Source organism: Clytia hemisphaerica, unplaced genomic scaffold (genome assembly GCF_902728285.1).
Source record: "Clytia hemisphaerica strain Z4C2 unplaced genomic scaffold, Clytia hemisphaerica genome assembly, whole genome shotgun sequence".
In the NCBI taxonomy this organism is placed as follows: Eukaryota; Metazoa; Cnidaria; class Hydrozoa; order Leptothecata; family Clytiidae; genus Clytia; species Clytia hemisphaerica.
In genome coordinates, this window is record NW_027104175.1 from 2,385,552 (window position 1) to 2,409,454 (window position 23,903).

Sequence of the window (23,903 nt, forward strand, 5' to 3'; positions counted from 1 at the left end):
CATCCTGTCGTCGAGGAAATACTTCAAGGGGTTGATGGAGACCTCCACTAACAACCAATATTTGGAAAAATGAAAGAATTTTATTCGACAGGTTTTCTCCCACCATGCAACACCTTGGTGAGTACACGTTTTTTTTATTAGAACACCTAAAATTTGGCTGAGCCTGGATGTGCTTATTTTTTTAACCAATTTTCAGCCTAAAATGTTCTTAAATGCGTTCTTAATTTTTGACACTACTTTAAATCGACAACATCATGCAAAATAAAGAGCACTTAAAGTTGGTAACATTTGGACAATATTTGACTCTCGATTTTAGAAAATCCATCCCTAAGTTTGGTTAAAACTGCTTGAAAAGAGGAAAAATTGTAGTTTCTTGTCATTTTTTACCAAACTGAGGCTGGGCATGTTCTTACGATGTTCTTAATTTTTCGACGAATTTCAGCCTAAATGGTCTTATAAACTGGGTTCTAATAAAGAAAAAAACGTGTATCATGCTAGGCACATTTGGAATATAAATATGTTCAATTTTATAAATTCTCAAAATACTTCATTTTGCGTCTTCTTTTGTTCTATCACATCTTTTTCTTGCACTTATACAGTTACACTTTGAAATATACCCGGGGGTAAGGGGGCACTCAATTCAAAAACGACAGTACATCCAGCCCAAAATTATGCCTTTGAAATCGAACCCTTACAGTGCAGAGAAAATTTAGCCAAATTTGAGTTATCCTCTCCGGGGAAATATATTTCTACAAAAGTATTAAGACATGATTCTTTTGGGACTTGATTTTTCATAATCCTGGTTCAAATAGGAAATTTTCAATGAATCCAAAATCACAATCTAAATTCAATAAAATCTTCTTAACATTAATGATTATACTGAAAGTTAATTCAAAAAGGACTTCAAATCAGAACTTTTTCTCGATTCAAAGTGTTACAACCCCTACAATTCCCCAGTTGGCTTAAAGAGACTCAGTTGAACAAGCCAAAATATAGGCAAAATGGCAAAAGTGGAAGCTTTTTGGGATCCGGGAATAATCTATCTTTATTCGTATGTTTTATGGGTATGTTTTATGATCGAAATCGTACTGAACAAAACCTTTTTGTTCTTCATTCTTAAAGTCTGCAAATTTCGTTGTTAATTTTTTTTTATTCAAAGCCTCGAATGTCCTCTCAAAGCTTTCCCTTTTTACTAACTTTTCCTTGAGCTAAAATGTATTAAAATGCTGCAACATTCTGACGTAGACTATTTCGTTTAGATTGCAAATATACACCCTGGTCGATTATCAATTGGGACAATTTTCATTATAGCGCCCAAAGCACTTTACAAATAGCCACCAATTTTGACGAGGGAGGTATTGCACAAAATTATAGACACGGTAATTGTAATTAACTTCACTAATTGATTGCTTGTTGATTGCATTTTGTGTAATATACATTTAGCAAAAGATACAAATTGCAATCAAATGAATGAGCCTGCTAATGGGTTTTCAGTACTCCATGAAACCGCAAAGAAGAAAAAAATGAACATTCTAAGCCAAAGAAAATCTCTTGTCAACAACCACACATAAATCTGGCACGGTATTTAAAATTAGAATAGAAACTCGTCAGCGTGATATAATTTATTGAGTCATTATCTGTGGTAGAATGGCTAATAAGAATTGTCAAAAACAAATTAATTTACACACTTACACAATCAACATAATTAAGGAAATCGTTAAATAACAAAATCATGTATGGTATGCTCAAAATAGGTCAACCTTAGGGGGGGGGCGTACCAGTTTGTCGGTGTGTCGGTATTGACCTTTTTTTGCGTCGGTATTTCGGTGATTAACAAAAAATGTATCGGTATTGCGGTGAGATGCTTTTCGGTGACGGAAAATGTTAAATTTTCAATCGGTGATACGGTAATTTTTCTCAAAACGTCGACAAAAAGGTGCTAATTTCTCAGAAATCCCTCCTATGTGATATGTCATATTAGAATTTTGAAAAAAAACATGATAATAAGCAAAATATTATATAACATTTTTTATCTACTTGGAAATACTATTCATCTTTTGTCGACAGCTTGAAAAAAGTGTCGGTGTCGGTTTTTCGTAAAAAGTGTGTCGGTATTGCGGTGATTTTGTGAAAAACTGTCGGTATTTCGGTGTCCAGGACCCTCGTACGCCCCCCACAACCTTACCGTTAATAATGCATTAAAAGCTCAAGTAAATGAAAATGATTTATGGAAGATTAAAATTTTAATAGGGACATTTAGGTTATCGCTGGCTGCAACTTTGAAAATAAAACGTCTACTGCGTGTTATCTGGCTGATAAGAGAATTATGAAATTACAAATTTTTACTAACTTCAAACAACAATACAAAAATTGTATATATTACGCCTTATTAATGGTAGGTTTATTCTCTATATTCTTATCAACATATGATGATTATCTAAAAAAATCAGAACTCCCATTGACCAGACTGTCTGCAACACGGAATCCCAGGATCGCTAGAAAACTGCAAGAAAAAACAAAGTAGCCAGGCAAATCAATTTAAATGCCAAATTTGATAAAGAAGGGGGGTGTTTAAGTCGTCGACATCACAAAGTAAGGAATCCTACTTTATGAGCTTACACGTTTTTTTATAAGAACAAGTTTAGAACATGTTAAGGCGTCATGGACTCTAAAACACCCAATTTCGTAGGAAAATGGGTAAAAATGGTCACAGAATGGTGAAATTACCGGGGAGGAGGGGGGGGGGGGTACTTAGGCAAAAATAGGTGCTGGGTATGTGCGGACGGTAAGGGTCGGGTTTTTCACCTTTCAAAGTCTCTCTAAGGGTTACAAAAATCAGGAAATTTCAAAGTAATCTCTCTAAGGGTGGGAAAAATCACGATTTGTAGAAAAAAAATTTGATTTTGAGAGAAAAAATTACAAAAAAGTCTCACTAAGGGTAGGAAATTTTTGAAAATCAGAGAAAATTTTTCGAAAAAGTTTCTCTAGGGATTACTTTTTCACTAAAATTCGGTCTCTCTAAGGGTCGGTTTTCGGAGGTCCCGTCCGCACATACTCCTCATTCACCAACCCTAGTACCCCCCCCCCGGGTGAAATTAAGAACATGTTAAGAACATTTTTAGGCTTAAAACTCGAAAAATTAAGAACATCCGAAGGCTTAAAATTTTTTGGATGTTATTATAAAAAAACGTGTATCTGCCTCTACCCATGTTCTGTTCACAATTAACCGAGCGAGCAAGTAATCGGTAGCCTAACCATCCTAGATTATGGGGCTAACCACGTTAAAAAACGACTCTACCAAGAAGGCACCTTTGAAAATCTTAATTCAACTCTCTCAGCTTGAATGTCTCCCTAGCTCTACAAAATTAATTACAGCTATTTTCGGTATCCAAGACCAAAGATATCGTTACCATAGATTCATTACATCTAACGATCAAATGAAAGATCTATCAAAATTTTAATGAATAAATCTTGTCTCCCCCTATATGTCACGTCTATACAAAAAAAAAATCTCCACATAATCATCAATAGAAAATCACATTATATAATTCTTCGGAATATGCGGACAACAACAACAAGATGAATAATTCTTGTCACATTTTGTGATTTAATGACAGAACTGGTGCCATATCCTTAAAAAAGGATACAAAACTAATGAGCTTAATTATCGCTTTCCATACTACCCTCAATTTTTTCCTTTTTCTTTTTCGAATGCATCATCTCTACCGTTGTCATGATAAAGAATTAAACCTTTTTCGAAAATTTTTGAAAAACAATGAATAGACAGAAATATATCAGATTTAAAATATTGGTTTTTGTAACACACGTTGTTTGTTTGTTGTCAATCCTCTAAAGGATATGAGGGACGTCAAAATGTCTGACTATTTTTCGCCGATGTTGTTGTTCTTGCCTTTTATCTTCCAATTACTTGATTTGGACACTTTCGAATCAGACAAGAAAAACTTTATAGGTCAGAAAAAATACAAGTTTTTTGATAAGAGCATCCAACATTTTTGAATTTCATTTTTCCTTAATATTTTTTTCGTTTTAAGCTTAAAAATGTTCTTATTTCTATCATTTTGTGAATATTTTAGTGTAATTCTGGTAATTTCTTATAAAATTTGGCGTTTCGGAGTCTATAAAGCCTTAATATATAGTTTGTTCTTATAAACAACGTGTATAGCAATATCAACAGGACAATGGTTAACTTTCAAAATCTTTCTTTTAAAAAGTTAGTGAAAATCTTTATCTTTTTATTTTAATTTACATTAGAACTTTCGAATTCCTTAAAACCATTCCCACTTAATTCCAATCACTTCTACTCCCTCAAAAGCTTATTTTGTATATATGAGCTCTGGAGTAGGACTTCAGCTCTTGACCCAAATTCAATATCGGTTCTTCATTTTTGTAACACATGTTGTTTATTTGTGTGTTTTTAAAACCCTCTAAAGTACTATAAAAGGATATTCGCGATGGCGTGTCTTAAACGTCTGACAAGGTTTCATCGATCCCGTCGGCCATGGCATTTCTATCGTTATATAACTATGTTAGGACCGTTAGGACACCTTCCAATCAGACAAGAAAGAAATTTTTTGAATAGCAGCAAAAATTTTGTAAAACGAAATAAACAATTGTTGCCTTTCAAAATCTATTCTTTATTTTAGCCTCTTTTTTAATAAAAATTAGTAGCCCTAATCGCCTTAAAACATGGTAAGCTAAAAACAAAAGCCTACTCACCGTTCCCGAGACTAAGCAGACAAGCAGATGAGCCAGATCCTCGACACTCACTTGGAAAGAAATCTGTTCACCCCGCTGTTCACCCATTGTATTAGCAAAACAAATAACTTTTCCCTCTTTTTTCAAAAGAATCTTTTCAAATTCGAACGCTTTACTTTCACGGGACTGTCACTTGTTGATTTCATCAAATCGTTTTTCACTGCTATAAAAGAACATTCGAATTTCTTTACTCTGTTGTTTTGCTACAAATGAATCGAACACTTGTGGAACAAATGATTTTTTTTTCAATTTTTGAAAGGTGCTAAATCTGAAGTTAGTATGGAAAAATTGAACGTTTGGGCAGTAGGACAAATCAACAAATCGTATCTTTTTTCATCTTTCTTGCGATGCAATCTGTATTTTTAATCTTTATTAAAACCGTTTATTATTCACACCCCCTTCTCACAGACCCGGTGGGATTTCATCAGCCAGTGGGGGTGAAAATAGTGGACCAAAACTCGATGGGGGTTGATATTCATATTTTATTATTTTTTGGCTTTTAATGGCTGGGGATTTGAATTCCATTTTTTTCTAGCTAATGAATCAATGAATTCAGTGGGGATGGAAAGTATAGCACAATACTTTACAGTGAGGATTTTCCTATCTGATTATTTTCAGCGGGGACAAAAATTAAGAGTATAATCTTCCACTGGGGACAATATTTTGGCCAATTTCTCAGGGTTCCCAGTGGGTCTGTGAGAAGGGGGTGTTTATTCATTATATTTTTGAAAGAGTTTTGGAATCGGAATTTCTTTTCTCCATCCATCAAGGTCTGTGATTAAAGTAATTATTTTTTTGATATTTAAGTTTAATTTTTTTCTAAGGTTCAGAGCGCTAAAGTGTATTTTAGAAGTACATTTATGGACATAATATTTGACATAAGGGGAATTTCCCAGCAAACTTTTAAAAACCGCAAGTAGTTTTTAAGTGCCTTCAATCAAGGTTGGAAAGTAGAGTTTTAACTCTAAGTTTAACCTGACACTTACGACCTTCGGATCTGGATCCAAAAGCTTGTGAATTATCCGAGTAGGCTGAGAATATAGCTTGGAGGCCATATTATACCTTCCCCAAATTGAAATATCTTATGAAATAAAGTAGAAAACCTGAAAATATCATTTTCGCCCGAAATTTTAAATTCTGCAAAACGCTAAAATGCCAACATATTCTGACCATCATTGTAATTCAGAATAAAATAACATATTCTCAGGGTTTAACTTTCTATTTTTTACTCCTGGAAAGGACGCTGTGAGCAGGACGGATAGCCCAGAAGTGATGAACGATAAGGGAAACCAGTGTATTAAGTTTTGGCATTTGTTTATTGGCTAACCACTCCTATACAAATAATTTTGGGGATAAAATATTTTCCATATTTGACAATAATTATAATGTATAAGATGGCCGCCTGCAACCATGCTCGCAAGCCTTGAAGGGAGGGAGGGAGGTAAAAAAATAATTTTCTCTGTCTTCACTGTAAGATGAGCTTCTTTGCAAATGGAAGATCAGTACTCGAAGTCATAGCTCTAAACCACCTATAGAATCTACCGAAAGGAGCAAATGCGACGGGCGTACTATAGGCGAACGACCTACCAAAGCCACTATAGCTAGATACGCTAAAGGGCGTGGTGTCGTAACAAAATAAAAGTTAAACTAAAACTTAACCTCTTGAATTACCAAATTCAGAATGGTAGTTTAAGGATCGTTTGGTTAAAAAAATGAAAAAAACTAAGCAAACTTTTGAACCGAACAATTTCAATTTCAGTGAAAATATTGAAAGAAATTAGCAGAAGAAATTAGATGCCATATTAGGTACGAAAGGAACGCCCAATGAAATCCCCCTTTGTCCATAGAAAAATAAAAAAAATATGAAAAAAGAAACACCGCGCGGTCATCTTCTCTAAATAAGTTCATAAATGTCTAGAAATAATAAATTAGCTAGACCGGAGATTCTTACAACGAGCTAATTAAATGACACAATTGCCAATACGTAGTAGCTCATTAACTCTTTCAATTTCTTCCGTTAGATCCATAGCAACTCGGGGGCTTCTGATTACACTATTTTTTGTTAAAAATTCTATTGTATTGTTTTGACTTTTTCTTTTTAATTACAACTTGCACCATTTCTTAATTTTAATACGTTCCGACGTCACAAATTGATACGAAAACGAACCCAGCCTTTCCTGACCGAAAACAATAGAAAAAGAAGAACAAAAGAAAGTAGCAAAAACAATAGTATTCTTTTGTAAACAATTTCGTAACAATTTAATGGGAAAATGTAACCTTGGTATGGTATATAAAGTGATGGGTTTTTCATTTGGTTCATCACATTTGAAAACAAACACTAAAGAAGAAACACTTATACAATTATTAAAGACATGAGGTTAGCTTTTGTGCTCCTCGCAGGACTGGCTGCTCTGGCAGTAGCCGAATACACAGTTGATAAAAGTAAGTGAATTATTTAAAAAAATTATTATTAATTTTTGGGAGGTATCGCTTTGTCAAAATAAGTACAGATGGGGGCGCTTTTTGGTTTGGTACAGGATTGTAATGGTTCTAAAAAAGAAATAATTTGATACAATTTTACGTAAACAATCTTTCACGCATTTAGTAAACCAAATTTTGAAATTAAGTAAAATGACTAATCAATAGTTCTTCAAAAACACGATTTTGTAAAAAGATTAACACTACTTTTAGGCTCACTCTGTATATTTGAATTATAATTTCAAAATATTGAATTTACGTTAATAGAAAAGAGTCGTAAGGAAGTTTGGAAAGGATATCTCAGGGAAACAATAAAGATTTTTAATTTGTCGCCAATATTGGAATCAAATTGGTGCATAGCACGCCCAATTACTGATACTAATGAATTTTTAATTAACAAGCTCGACCTAACAATAAAATTTGAATGTCTATGAAAATTTGCATTGCTTTAAACTTAGGAATAATAAGGAAATTTAAATGAAAATAGGAGGGGTTATTTTACATTTATATATCGTCGATTTCGATTCGATGAATTAAACATTTTATATTATTTCAATTTCAGCATGTTCACCAATGGACCTTGCCTGGGTTCTCGACGTCTCAGGTACAATCACATCCGAGGATCACAAGAAAACTAAGAAATTCGTCACAACACTTCAAGCTAAAATCGGTTTGGCGAATAACAACAACAAAGCTGCTGTTGTTACCTATGGAAATAACGCATACAAAAAAATTGCATGCTCCAAGTACACAACCGTCTACGATTTCAACGAGCACGTCAATCTCCTTAAAAATTTACCAAAACAATTTACCAACACTAGAGATGGTTTGGAAAGAGGTCAAGAATCATTGAATGAATGTGGACAGGATAGAAAAAAACCAGTTGAACAATTCATCATCTTGTTGACTGACGGTTTGGCTAACAGAGGTATTGGTAATGAACAAGGTCTCTTCGATGCTGCTAAGGCTATCCAAGAGAATGGTACCACCATCTTCGTTGTCGCTATCGGTCAATTCTCTGACAGCCAATTGGCACAAATGGTCGACAAGGACAAGTATATTCATCGAACCAAAGCTATTGGCAAAGATGCTTTCGCTTCTTTGAATAATGAAGAATTTGTCAGTAATGTCAAGGATGCTCTTTGCGCACATGTTCGACCAGAAAAAGGTAAGACTTTGTTCCTGTGTTGCGAATTCATTTTTTATAAAATTAGTGTATTTTTCTTGAGTTTTATTGGTTGAATTAGGTCGGATATAACATTAAAATTGTTTCATCATCAAACGTTAATGTGCGTCATAACTATACTTTCTTCTTACCCTCTCTTCTCCTGTCATTTAGGTCTTCTCCTGTCATTTAGGTCTTCCTTTTCCCTATCTTAAACATTTTCCTCTTCTTGTTCTGTCTATAGTGGCTTTTTATGGGAACAATTCCTCAAATATCTAGAGGCTGTAGGAGCAAGCGAATTGAAACATTTGTTATTTTTTATCATTATTACCATTCAATTTCTCTTACATAGTTGATGGACAATGGGGACAATGGACCGCATGGAGCGAATGCCCAGTCACCTGTGGAAATGGACAACAAACCAAAAAAAGAATCTGTAATTCACCAGCACCTACTAACGGAGGAAAATTCTGTAAAGGAGCAGATATTGAAACACAAGGATGTGATGCTGATAAACCATGCCCCAATGATGGTTCATGGAGTGAATGGTCATCATTTGGTGAATGCGATGTCACTTGTGGAAGTGGTTACAAGGTCAGATCAAGAGTGTGCAGAGGAACAGCTCATGGTGGTAAAAAGTGCACTGGAAGCACAACTGATAAACGTGAATGTCTCTTGAAGAAATGTCCAGTTAATGGAGTCTGGTCAAGCTGGACTTCCTACAGCGAATGTAGTGCCACTTGCGACTATGGTTTCAAGACAAGAACAAGAGTTTGCAAAGGAACAGCACACGGTGGAAAGACTTGTACTGGCAGCGATACTGAAAATACAGAATGTAAAATCAAAGACTGTGCAAAAGATGGATATTGGTCAAGCTGGTCATCTTACAGCTCCTGCAGTGTCTCATGCGACAAAGGAACACACTACAGAACAAGAACTTGTATGGGAAAGAAAAATGGCGGCAAAGATTGTGTCGGAAAAGACAAAGAAACAGGAGTTTGTGACACCAAAGTTCATTGCCCAGTCAACGGATATTGGTCAAGCTGGTCATCTTACAGCTCCTGTAGTGTCTCATGCGACAAAGGAACACACTACAGAACAAGAACTTGTATGGGAAAGAAACATGGCGGCAAAGATTGTGTCGGAAAGGACAAAGAAACAGGAGTTTGTGACACCAAAGTACATTGTCCAGTCAACGGATATTGGTCAAGCTGGTCATCTTACAGCTCCTGTAGTGTCTCATGCGACAAAGGAACACACTACAGAACAAGAACTTGTATGGGAAAGAAACATGGCGGCAAAGATTGTGTCGGAAGGACAAAGAAACAGGAGTTTGTGACACCAAAGTACATTGTCCAGTCAACGGATATTGGTCAAGCTGGTCATCTTACAGCTCCTGTAGTGTCTCATGCGACAAAGGAACACACTACAGAACAAGAACTTGTATGGGAAAGAAACATGGCGGCAAAGATTGTGTCGGAAAGGACAAAGAAACAGGAGTTTGTGACACCAAAGTACATTGTCCAGTCAACGGATATTGGTCAAGCTGGTCATCTTACAGCTCCTGTAGTGTCTCATGCGACAAAGGAACACACTACAGAACAAGAACTTGTATGGGAAAGAAACATGGCGGCAAAGATTGTGTCGGAAAGGACAAAGAAACAGGAGTTTGTGACACCAAAGTACATTGTCCAGTCAACGGATATTGGTCAAGCTGGTCATCTTACAGCTCCTGTAGTGTCTCATGCGACAAAGGAACACACTACAGAACAAGAACTTGTATGGGAAAGAAACATGGCGGCAAAGATTGTGTCGGAAAGGACAAAGAAACAGGAGTTTGTGACACCAAAGTTCATTGCCCAGTCAACGGATATTGGTCACAATGGTCTTCATATGGAGAATGCAGTGTCTCTTGTGACAAAGGAACACACTACAGAACAAGAACTTGCATTGGAACAGCTCATGGCGGCAAAGTCTGTGTTGGAGAATCCAAACAATCAGGAGTTTGTGACACCAAAGTTAAGTGTCCAGTTGATGGATACTGGTCTCAATGGTCAGCATACGGACAATGTAGCGAAACATGTGGCAAAGGAACTCAATACAGAAAGAGAACTTGCGTTGGACAAGCACATGGTGGTAAAGATTGTGTTGGAGAATCAAAACAATCCTCAGTCTGTGATACAAAAAAGAAATGCCCAGAACATGGTTATTGGTCCAACTGGTCTGAATACAGCGATTGCAGTGTAACTTGCGCCAAAGGAACTCAATTCCGAACAAGAATCTGCGAAGGACGAAAACATGGAGGAGATAAATGCGAAGGAGAAGCAAAAGAAACTCGAGTTTGTGATACCAAAGTACATTGCCCAGTCAACGGATATTGGTCACAATGGTCTTCATATGGAGAGTGCAGTGTCTCATGCAACAAAGGAACACACTACAGAACAAGAACTTGCATTGGAACAGCTCATGGTGGCAAGGTCTGTGTTGGAGAATCCAAAGAATCAGGAGTTTGTGACACAAAAGTACATTGCCCAGTCAACGGATATTGGTCGCAATGGTCTTCATATGGAGAGTGCAGTGTCTCATGCAACAAAGGAACACACTACAGAACAAGAACTTGTATTGGGACAGCTCATGGTGGCAAAGTCTGTGTTGGAGAATCCAAACAATCAGGTGTTTGTGACACCAAAGTTAAGTGTCCAGTTGATGGATACTGGTCTCAATGGTCAGCATACGGACAATGTAGCGAAACCTGTGGCAAAGGAACTCAATACAGAAAGAGAACTTGCGTTGGACAAGCACATGGTGGCAAAGATTGTGTTGGAGAATCAAAACAATCCTCAGTCTGTGATACCAAAAAGAAATGCCCAGAACATGGTTATTGGTCCAACTGGTCTGAATACAGCGATTGCAGTGTAACTTGCGCCAAAGGAACTCAATTCAGAACAAGAATCTGCGAAGGACAAAAACATGGAGGAGATAAATGCGAAGGGGAAGCCAAAGAAACTCGAGTTTGTGACACCGAAGTATACTGCCCAGTTGATGGATATTGGTCACAATGGTCTTCATATGGTGAATGCAGTGTCTCGTGCAACAAAGGAACACACTACAGAACAAGAACTTGCATTGGAACAGCTCATGGTGGCAAAGTCTGTGAAGGAGAATCCAAACAATCAGGAGTTTGTGACACCAAAGTACACTGTCCATCTGATGGTGCATGGGGAAGCTGGTCATCCTACAGCAAATGTAGTGTCTCATGCGACAAAGGAACACACTACAGAACCAGAACTTGCGTCGGAAAGAAACACGGTGGAAAAGACTGCGTCGGAGAAGACAAAGAAACCGGAATTTGTGACACCAAAGTACCTTGCCCGGTCAACGGATATTGGTCAAGCTGGTCATCTTATGGAGAATGTAGCGTTTCTTGTGGTGTAGGAACACACTACAGAACAAGAACATGTATTGGAGCAGCACATGGTGGCAAATTCTGTGTTGGAGAATCCAAACAATCAGGTGAATGTGACACCAAAGTACATTGTCCATCTGATGGTGTATGGGGAAGCTGGTCTAAATATGGAGAATGCAGTGTCACTTGTGGCAAAGGAACACATATCCGTTCAAGAACTTGTATTGGAAAGAAACACGGTGGAAAAGACTGTGTTGGAAACTCCCAAGAATCTGGCATCTGTAACACCAACGTTTTCTGTGGAGGTAAGTTTATCGTTTATGGATATTTCAATTAATTTTATAACTGGTTGCAAAAACATCTTTTTATTAAGCACGTTTTAAGAATACTTTGAATTTTATTGTACAGACAACGTAAATCTGAAAACCTCTTTTACGAATCTAGACAATAATCAAATACTGTTCTTCTAATATAGAATCTGTCGCCGGAGGCTGGGGAGAATGGAGTGAATATGGACCATGTAGTAAAAACTGCAAAGGAGGATACCAAACAAGACATCGTTACTGCAACAACCCTAAACCAAAGAATGGTGGAAAATACTGTGTCGGTGATGGTTACGAAAGTAAATCTTGTGGAGGTGACGGCTACTGTCCAATTGATGGTTACTGGGCACAATGGTCTTCATACACTGCTTGCTCCAAGACTTGTGGAGAAGGACGTCAATCAAGAACACGTAAATGTAACCCACCTCAACACGGAGGAAAGAAATGTATTGGTCTTGATGAGGAGGAACGAAAATGTACCGTCCGTGGATGTAAATGTAAGTATATGAAAATAGTTTTAACGTCGAATTCAGTAGGAAATAATCAGCTTCTCAATGCTACAAAGAACAGGTCATATCTCCAACCAACTTGCCTCAGAATTTAGATTCCTAAATTCATAAGTGCTAAAGTAATAATATATAAAACAGTTTAATAATCAATTTCAATTTTAAATTTCAGCTGATGGCAAATGGTCGCAATGGTCATCTTATGGTCAATGCAGCGTCTCTTGTGCCAAAGGAACACAAATGCGAACAAGAACCTGTGTAGGACAAGCTAATGGAGGTAAAGGCTGTAATGGAAAAGATAAACAAACTCGAGTTTGTGATACCAAAGTCCAATGCGCAGTTGATGGATATTGGTCACAATGGTCTTCATATGGTGAATGCAGTGTCACTTGTGAAAAAGGAACACACTACAGAACCAGAACCTGTGTAGGAAAGAAACACGGTGGAAAAGATTGTGAAGGAGAATCAAAACAATCTGGAGTTTGTGACACCAAAGTTCATTGCCCATCTGATGGTGCATGGGGAAGCTGGTCTTCATATGGTGAATGCAGCGTCACTTGTGGCAAAGGAACACACTACAGAACCAGAACTTGCGTCGGAAAGAAACACGGTGGTAAAGATTGCGTCGGAGAAACCAAACAATCAGGAGTTTGTGACACCAAAATTAAGTGTCCAGTTGATGGATACTGGTCTCAATGGTCAGCATTCGGACAATGTAGCGAAACATGTGGCAAAGGAACTCAATACAGAAAAAGAACTTGCATTGGACAAGCACATGGTGGCAAAGATTGTGTTGGAGAATCAAAACAATCCTCAGTCTGTGATACCAAAAAGAAATGCCCAGAACATGGTTATTGGTCCAACTGGTCTGAATACAGCGATTGCAGTGTAACTTGCGCCAAAGGAACTCAATTCAGAACAAGAATCTGCGAAGGACAAAAACATGGAGGAGATAAATGCGAAGGGGAAGCCAAAGAAACTCGAGTTTGTGACACTGAAGTATACTGTCCAGTTGATGGTGAATGGTCTCAATGGTCTTCATATGGAGAATGCAGTGTCACGTGTGAAAAAGGAACACACTACAGAACAAGAACCTGTGTCGGAAAGAAACACGGTGGAAAAGATTGTGAAGGAGAATCAAAACAATCAGGAGTTTGTGACACCAAAGTTCATTGCCCATCTGATGGTGCATGGGGAAGCTGGTCTTCATATGGTGAATGCAGCGTCACTTGTGGCAAAGGAACACACTACAGAACCAGAGCTTGCGTCGGAAAGAAACACGGTGGCAAAGAATGCATCGGAGAAACCAAACAATCAGGTGTTTGTGACACCAAAGTTAAGTGTCCAGTTGATGGATACTGGTCTCAATGGTCAGCATACGGACAATGTAGCGAAACCTGTGGCAAAGGAACTCAATACAGAACAAGAACTTGCGTTGGACCAGCACATGGTGGTAAAGATTGTGTTGGAGAATCAAAACAATCCTCAGTCTGTGATACCAAAAAGAAATGCCCAGAACATGGATATTGGTCCAACTGGTCTGAATACAGTGATTGCAGTGCCGATTGTGGCAAAGGAACCCAATTCAGAACTCGAGTCTGTGAAGGACGAAAACACGGTGGCGACGACTGCGAAGGAAAAGCCAAAGAAACTCGAGTTTGTGACACCAAGAAACACTGCCCAGTTGATGGTAAATGGTCTCAATGGTCAGAATACAGCGAGTGCAGTGTTACCTGTGGAAACGGTAAACAATACAGAACAAGAACATGCGAAGGAAAGAAACACGGCGGCAAAGACTGTGTTGGAGAAGACAAAGAAGAAAAGAAATGTGAACTTGAAGCATGTCTCCCTGAACCATACTGGGCCCAATGGGGTGCATGGTCATCATGCAGCAACTCTTGTGGTAAAGGAACTCAAACTCGAGCCAGAATTTGTATGAAAGATCCACGACAAGTTACAACCTGTGTTGGTGCTCCAACTCAAACACAATCATGCCAATTGAAACCATGTCAACAAACACCTGTCTGTACTTGCCAGAAATACAAATTGGAACAATTTACTTGCCTCAAATGGGACAAAGCAGAAATTGAAAAACAATTTGAAGGTAAGAATTCAATGTTAATCTTAAATTATTCATTCCGTTGAATTTCTTTGAAATGAAAAGCGAAAACATTCAATCTAACCAAAGCTAAATCATTATATCTTGTAATTGATCTTCTTCCAGCTCCACATTTCTTATAATATTTCACTTTTTCTCATTTTTCAGGAAAATGCTTCCTCGATAAAGCCAGATTGGCATACAAGGCTGTCGAGAAATTGTTGACCGAACTTCGACAAGATATGGCTGATACCAGAAAATGCAGATTGGATCTCCGAAAACAACTCATCTATGGAAGCACTGAAATCTTCACCGCTTACGATCACTGTGTTACTTTGGGCTCGTGCAAGTTCATCCGATTGAGAGAACAACTTGAAGATAAACTCTTTGAATTGAAACGACTCATCAGCACTGAAGAAGAAGGCTTCGGATCATTGAATCGTAAGTACTTTTTAGTATATCACTTATCATTGAGTTGAAAACTTAGTTGATTGCACACTAGCCCAAACTTGTTTTTATCGACAGAATCTTAAAATAATGAACGGGTATTGCTAAGGCAGAAAACTCTCATAAAAAGTCCTCATTTTGCAGAGGATTCGTAAATCGATTATTTTCTGTTATATCTTAAAAGTAATTAACAATCAATGACCAATCATTTCATTTTATTTACAGCATTGAGATTACTCGGATGGTAAACTTCGAAGAACGATCAACGATCAACGAATCGCTAAAAAAGAAAATAAATAAAGACCTTCAAGAAGCAAAACAAAAAACGTTCGAATTTGAGATCTACAATCGAATGTGATCTAACGAACATGGTTGATCCGAGTTCGTTAAAGATGAAAAAGTTACAAATTTAGTGAAATTAAAATTTTATTATCAATTATCAATTTTATTATACCACACACATCAAATGTTTTATTTTATAGTTTTTTTGTTTTATAAAATGACAATTGTTCTCCTAGGGAACTACTTTATTTGTTTATCCTTATAATTTATATTTATTGAAATTAAAAAAAAATCGAAAAAAACCAATTCTCAGACCTTTTTTCTTCAGTACCGAAATGTCTATTGAATTTGTCAACGTCATAATGTTTTAAAGGATAATTTGTATTAATTTGAATATATTAAGGGGGCCCTTTTAATGCTCCTTAATGTTTTGAAAGATAACTCTACATAAATGGAATATATTTGATATATAAACCCTTTAGTTAGTTTCTAAATTTTCAATCAAAATCAAAATATATTGAGATTTTTGGGTATTTTAAAGCTTTTCAGCGAATTCAAAGCTCAAGCGAGAAAAAAAATCTTTGCAGTTTTCGGATGTTCTTAATTACATCATTTTTAAGTATTTTTGGCCAATTCTTATATAGTTTGCTCTTATAAAAACGCACAAGTCATACGTCTAATGCAAGGACTCAAGAGTTAAAGCTCTACATTTCAGAAGTCAGTTTAAACCATTTATTTGTGGTGAGACCTCTTTTTCTCAAATATTACGACTTTTAAGCCGTTTGACACCAGATAACCTCAACCTAAACCCATACATCAGGGGACTGTTTGTGCTTTATACGGCTATAAATTTTGAGAAGCATCGACATAAAACGTTTAGTTTCTTAAAAACACCTTGTATTTCCTTTTCATATTTGGAGGCCCCTTAAGAAGCAAGCTACTGGGAATTTTCAAAATATTCATCCCGGGTGGGAAAAACCATATCTCATTCTCACTGGAAAATCACACTCCTATTGAAAACGAAATGCAAAAGAAAGCCTAATTGGTTTTTATCGATCTTGAATCTCAAGATTTTATATCTTTATTATAGAATTTCGATGGGAATTTCTATCTAGGCAATCGTCCTTGCTACTATTTTCAATTATGGTAAAAGAAGAATAATTAAAATTAATGAGGTAGGTAATAGACCACTTTCCTTAAAACGAACTCCTGGCTCTTAGAAGAAAAATAAATGTAAATTAGCCTAAAAAAAGAAAAACAGCTCAAAGACGATATTTTAAGAAGTTGCTTGCCACATGATGGAAGTAAGTGACTTTTTATATCATCACAGCCTGAAGTTCGTTTGAAAAAAAATTAGGAATGCGGGGAACCTATGTCACATATCTCATTCACTCAGAGCCTAAAATTCTTGAGCTTTCTGTTGCATAAACAAGGGAAATCCTGATAAGCTGGTTGGGAGAATGGCAAAAGTAAAAGAGGTTTGGTTGGTCACTGAATAGGTCATTCAGAGCACGTGTATGTCGCTTATCTGTCTATAGTTTAACTTTGAAATTATATAATTCATAATTTTAGTTGTAAAAGTAGAAAAGATACACACTGTCAGTTAATTATATAAAAAGGAATAATTGGCCAAGAGCGCAGCCATTGAGTTTAAATCCCCGAAGAGACTAGAGATGAATCTTGAACCTTTCTCAGGGAAGCAAGAAAATGTGAAGCCTTAAGATTCGCGGCGCATCTGGAATGACGAATTGAATCTATCACTTCCTTTGTTTACACGCGGCATATTTCTCGAAATCTAGCGATGTTATACTTTCAATCCAGCGTTCGTGTGAAAACCACGTGGGTCACGTGCTTATGATGGGAAATAAGTGGCTTCATTTCCCATCCAGAGTCGAACCAAATCGAACGCAATCAACCGATTGAAATTCGATTGTTTAACGCAATCGAATCTCAATCGAATATTACCGCAATTTTCAGATTCGATTGATATTCGATTGCGTTCGATTGATGTTCGATTGCGTTCGATCGTCGATTCATTGACCCCCGGCTTGTTCATCGCATAATTTCTACGAGAGCTTGGATGTTGGGAAGAATAAAGCCAGACGATCTCAATCAAACGGAATCGACGATCGAACCAGTCGAACAACAATCGAACCAATCGAATATTACCCAGAATTTTGACGTTCGATTGAGATTCGATTGCGTTCGACAATCGAATTTCAATCGGTCGATTGCGTTCGATTTGGTTCGACTGGTTCGATCGTCGATTCCGTTCGATTGAGATCGTCTGGGAATATCCACTTAGTTTTGCAAGGTAAGTTTCGTTCACTAAAAGAGCACTCCAAACGCCCGCGCGACTTGCAAAAACCTCTCATTGATTGACTTTATTTGATACTTGATACTTGCTGTAAAAGGGATGATGAAGATCCTTTCTGTCACCGTTCAAACTAATTTTTTTTCCATTTAAAAGCAAAATAAACATTTAAAACTGAAGAACCACTGCTTAGATTGCTTAGATTGCTTAGATGCGTGCCGCCCGCGCGTCAATTTGATCAACTTCAGATTCTAAGTCCGTGTTTCGACTTCCGGTTATTCTGTTGCTGTTCACTGCTAGGGTACACCATTTTAAAACGGCATTTTTCGCAGCCCTAGCTACCAAACCGAGAAAGTTTTCGTGGCTTCAAGCCAAACCATTCAAGGTCAATTTGATAAAATCATCGGTTTGAAGATGTGATTTATATAGCAAATTTTACAGCAAATTTTCGCTTGGGATAGAAGTTAAGGGGGTAGTCATATGAGAAATTTGAAATGTCATTTTTTAAACTTTTTGTTATATCTTGTGAAGTAGTAAATATTTTCCAATGAAACTTTCCACAATTGTAGCACAACTATAAAGGATATGAAAAATTAAAAAAAAATTCTAAAAATAGCAAAGACGGGGGTAATATCGTCCAGGGGGTAAAAGCTATAAAAATATTGTGTCAACCTTTTAAGAAAAGCTAAGAAAGCTATTCAAAAAATTTTTTCTGGTGAAGGTCAGTATTATGAAAGTCTCCAGAATGAGTGGAAAAATTTTTCAAAATTTCAAGCCAGGGGGTCTGGAACCTAAAATTTGTACTTTTTCAGTTTAAAAGCCAAAAAATGATTTGTTTGAAAAACTGCTTCATTCATCCTGAGGCTTACCATAATGGAAAACTACCCTGAAAATTTCAAGTCATAGCTTTTCTCAATCCTGAGAAAAGGCTGACAAGGTGCGCGAAAACCCCCTAAAACATGTTTTGAGAAAACGGCGCAGAAAGTTGAAAATAGAGGTTTTTCTCAATTTTTCTGCGATACATAGACCGTTTTACAAAATTTTTGCTGTGGTTGACCAAAATGGATTGACACATAACTTTTAATGTTGAAAAGGTACTGGAAATACTAAATTAGTCCAAGTTTTTTGAAAAAAATGGCCTTCCACGTGCTCCGGGAATCTCCAGGTATTTTGCGTCAACTCTGCGTACAACGCGTAAACATGGCTTTAAGTCAATAAAAGTGCATTTTCTCATCAAAAAACATATTGCCAACAAAATATATCATCCTTGTGCTCTCTCAAATCTGTTTATATCATTTACAGTTGAATTTCAGTGTTGATCTTAGGGAAACGTGTCTTCAGGTTGAACGTCAATCATGCATAGTTTTACTTAATTTTCCAGGATCGCCTCTGGCGCCATGACTCATGAAAGACTAGATTTCCACTGGACTTAAGAATCATAATGGATACATCATTGAATGTGCTTGGTTCCTTGCTTCAAACTTTATTCAAAGTCTATAATCCATCACTTTGAAAAGTTTTTTTCGGTGTACAAGTTTTACTGTTCGAAAACATCAGCTCGCAGAATCAAATTGTTGCTTTCACTCAAATCATAGGCTTCCAAAGCTTTCCCAGATGTGAGAAATGAAATGAAACATTCAATAATATCATAATTCAATCCAAAACAATACATAAGCTCAGTTTCCATGTCAAAAACACAGCTGACTGCCCCCAAAATGTGAATGTTTTTGCAAATACCACTTCTTCGGTTACCATCTTTAATTACGTCATATTAAGAAATCCCGGGGAAAAAAGGCGGTATTGACTTAGACGCCCAAAAAGGGCGTAAAAAGAGCTTTCATTTGGTATGTCATGATGCTATGTTTAGAGCAACCATACGGAAATGAGGCCCTAGCAACGGATGCGATTTCCCGTTGCTAAGGAGAAAATTGTATACCAGGGCTCATAAGAAACCCAATATATCGGCAGATATTTATGCTACGGCCTTGAAATTTTAAGGGTATGTTCAGGAAGGATAAAGGATCCTAAAAAGCCCTAAATCCCGAAATTGATGAATTTTTCACAAATTTTCAAAATCTCATATGACTACCCCCTTAAAGGTACGTGCACACAATATAGCAAAACTGCTTCGCTCATAAATTTGCTTCGCAAAAATATCTGGGATATTCGAATTGAGAATCGCGAGCTATAAATTGAGACTCTAATTCGGGAAATATGCCACTGGCACATCGCTTAGATTTTCTTGTTACTACTATTATGTACAATGGGGAATACTTTCATAGATAAAATAGTCGGGCAATACACCTTTTCGACCGTAGCAGCCAATTGTCGCGCGGGTATTTTTTTGTCCGCTTTATCCCACTAAAACCGTCCAAGTCCTTTTTTCGCACTTATAGTAGGCACTTTAGGCCGATTTTCGAACTTTTAACTACCCCTGTCAAACTTGGTTCATTGGAAAGCTCTATCTTTTCTCGTTTCAACGAGGGGTCACTGACCTCTGTAACATTTATAGAAAAAAAGTTATTGGATTTTTTGTGAAGCTAATTGGAGCAAAAATTAGCGGATTTTTACTGCAAGGAGCCTACCAAAAAGTGGGCCAAAAGCAGGCATTTTTTTAGTCAAAAAAACTTAAGTTTGAGCAAGTTTTGGCTCTAACCCAAGTTTAGGTAAACACTTTTTCGATTTTTTTCTTTCAGGTTATCTTTGATCATCATACTACAGGTTGAAAAAAAAAATTTGATGAAATTTTACTTTTTCGCAGAATTAATACCACTTTTATACAGGGAGGTAACGTAAAAACGAGAAAATCCGGGGGTAAAAAGTAACTAAAATCGCAATTAAAATTCAGGATTTCGATATTGAATGTCCATTTTGATTCATTTCGGTGCTAAAATTGGTGTCTCGTGATACTGAATGTAAAAATTTACAATTTTTCAAATTTTTGGCCCAAAAATTAAGAAATTTCAATTTTAGGCCAACTGATGACGTCATGAAATTGTTTTTTGTAATAACTCTTGATATACTTTGATTGCAAAGCTAAAATTTTGCACACTGAAAGGTATTGTGGTAAACTAGATTTTGAAATTTTTTTTTTTGAAAAAATCGATGACGTCAGCATTTTATTGGAAAAATTAGATTTTTGCTTATTCCTGATGACGTCAGCAGAAAAAATGGAAATTTTTTATTTAAAAATTTTCTTTACCTGAATATCTTTCAGTGTGCCAAATTTCATTGGCTAAAGTGGTTTCAGTCGACAAATATTGAGGATTTTAGATTCGATGACGTCATAAATGGCAGATGACGTCATAAATCCATTTTTTTGCAATAACTCTTGAAATACTTTGATTGCAAAGCTAAAATTTTGCACACTGAAAGGTATTGTGGTAAACTAGAGTTTGAATTTTTTTTTTTTGAAAAAATCGATGACGTCAGCATTTTATTGGAAAAATTAGATTTTTGCTTATTCCTAATGACGTCAGCAGAAAATATGGAAATTTTTGATTTGAAAATTTTCTTCACCTGAATATCTTTCAGTGTGCCAAATTTAATTGGCTAAAGTGGTTTCAGTCGGCAAATACTGAGGATTTTAGATTCGATGACGTCATAAATAGCAGATGACGTCATAAACCAGTTTTTTTTCGCAGAAGCTACAGATCTGATCTACACTGATTGTAAGGCTGAAAAGTATCAAGGTGAAGATAACTAAGAGGAAAAAGAATGTATTTTATTGCATCGACTCGACTTTCGGTTATTTCTGTTGACGTCATCTAGATCTATCAAAATTAAAATTAAAATTTCAAAATTTCCTTGATTGAACTGGACATCTAAATTTTGTTTTCTGAAGTGAAAAGTTTGAATAGATAGATAAAAGTTTCAATAGATATATTGAGTAAAGATTTAATAGAAAATTCCGAAATACACCTTCTTGCTTTTCAAATGAGTAAAGACTACCTTAAGGGAAGAAATTTTCGCGGGAATTTAATTTCGCGGTTGGTCAAATTATTTTTTTTCGCGGGAATTTAATTTCGCGGTTCATCAATTTTCGAAAAATTCGCGGGAATTTAATTTCGCGGTTGCAAGATATTTTTGACCAAAAACGTTATTAAATAAGCAAAAACCTGTTTTAAGGCTTGAAATAGTACGAATTTGGGGAAATGCGTGAAATAAATTAAATTTCGCGGGAATTTAATTTCGCGGATTGACGATTTTGTAAAATTTCGCGGGAACTTAATTTCGCGGTTTTAGGCAAAATCCGCGAAAACCGCGAAATTTTGTTCCCGCGAAAATTTCTTCCCTTAAGGTATTTATTCTCCATTTTGAATCTAGAGTCCTCAAAATTCGTTGTCTAGATTTTTTTCTCTTCAAAATATTTTCCCATCCCACAACAGTCATTTCTAAATAACGCAAGCTTTTACTGGAAATGACGTAATTATTATTTTTGAAATGAATAAATATTAGAAATTTACATGAATTATTACATTTTTGATAAAAGAATAAATTAAAAACTTTCTATAACCCTTATATACAAAATATATAATATAATAAATATATTTTCGTTTTTAGGTTGTCTCGTATACTTAGTATGTATTATTAAAGATAAGACACGTTTTTGACAGTACCATCGTTAGCTTTAAGCGAAAGGTTTGAAATATTATTCGCTGGCTTGGATAATCTAGTACTTCCTTTCAAAGAAACAAAAAATGGATTTGAGTATAAGGTAGCTTATTTTACTTGGACGCAGCTCAAAAATCTTAAAAAATTGAGTTGAAACAACAAATACAACAAATACAGCAGAAATCGCAACAAAAATTCTCTCTCATGAAAGTTTGAGATAGCTAAGCTGAACAAAGTCACATCAAAAAATTAATTTGACGTAAAAAATATTTCCATCAATCATCAGTCTACTTCAATTGATAAAACCAAAACACACAAATGCAAAAAGCAAAAAATCACAGTTGAAATCATTATGAGGTTAAAATATTTCAGGCTATCATGATGAAAGAAACCATTTAAAATGGAAAAAACAAATTTGGGGCGACAAGGCTGGCTTATTTAGACGAGGTGGAGTCGTTTATAAAAAGAGCATATTAAATACATTAAATGGAACCTGGCGTTTCCGGCGAAAATAGCTTAAAGATCCGGAGGAAAAATTTATCTTTAATGAGTAACTAACATGGAAGATAGAATAACAGTTTTGGATGATGGAATACATTGAAGAAAAAATGGAAAATGGATGAGATAAATAAAGTTACAAGATTTTAAAATAAAATTCATCTACAAAGGTTTGAAGAAAACCTGAAAAGAAGTTCAACGAAAAGAAGTTCAACGAAAAGACTTCAAAGCTTAATGTGTTAAAATCTCAATTCGAAATTAAGATGTTATAATATGGTAAATGGTAAACCAGCCTTTTCCTTGAACTTTGCAGAATACATCCAAGTTAGGCTTCTCTCTGGCAAGATAATGACTGTCAAAAGACATACCTATTCCATTCCTATTATGACCATTTTAATTACCACAGCCATGATAACCATTATAGTCATCATGACCATAATAACCACCATGGTCATTATAGGAATGGTGATAGCTGTCACTCTTTCCATGATGAAAAGAGCTGTGTGAACTGGAGGGTTTGTCTCGAGGTGGAACAAAAAAAGCTCCTCCTCCAGACTGCTTCCATTTCTCATAGGCCGATTCACTGTATGTGATAGAGTCATCACAGTCATTATCCCGACAAAGTTGACGAAACTTGAACTTAGATGTATTCTTATTCCAGGTTTTCTTCTTTAAATCATCCACTTTTCCATTCAATTTCTTCAACGACTCCACCTCATTTTCCAACTTCACAATTCTTTCTTCCATGGCAGCAAACTTGTCTTCAAGGGTAAATTCCTCCGGTTCTTTCACTGGTTTAAGCTTAAGGCCAGGTTCATAAACGTACAGTTTCTCTGGCCACCCAGCATCTGGCCTGTAAATCCGTCCCTCGTCCAGAAGAACAATAACCGGATTGTTTCTCCGGTCAAAATAAGCCAACCCTGTCGCCTTCGGGTCCACAGCCTTCAACTGCTTCAAGGAAACAAATGAAGTGGTATTTCCATCTTCGTCTGTTCT

At 36.3% G+C, this 23,903-nt stretch overlaps 2 protein-coding genes across 2 annotated transcripts in view; one reads left to right on the top strand and one right to left on the bottom strand.

The window, feature by feature from the left end:
* LOC136814496 (translin-like) overlaps nt 1-23,903 on the bottom strand; it is a 90,653-nt gene that overhangs the window by 6,919 nt on the left and 59,831 nt on the right. The gene's annotated exons all lie outside the window — the stretch shown is intronic.
* On the top strand, nt 7,111-15,928 carry LOC136814489 (SCO-spondin-like). The gene is given in 8 exon segments (XM_067071044.1): nt 7,111-7,218; nt 7,817-8,422; nt 8,772-9,732; nt 9,735-12,130; nt 12,301-12,645; nt 12,827-14,758; nt 14,921-15,193; nt 15,425-15,928. Coding segments are annotated over 8 exon segments (6,606 nt in total). The 5' UTR covers nt 7,111-7,148; the 3' UTR covers nt 15,448-15,928.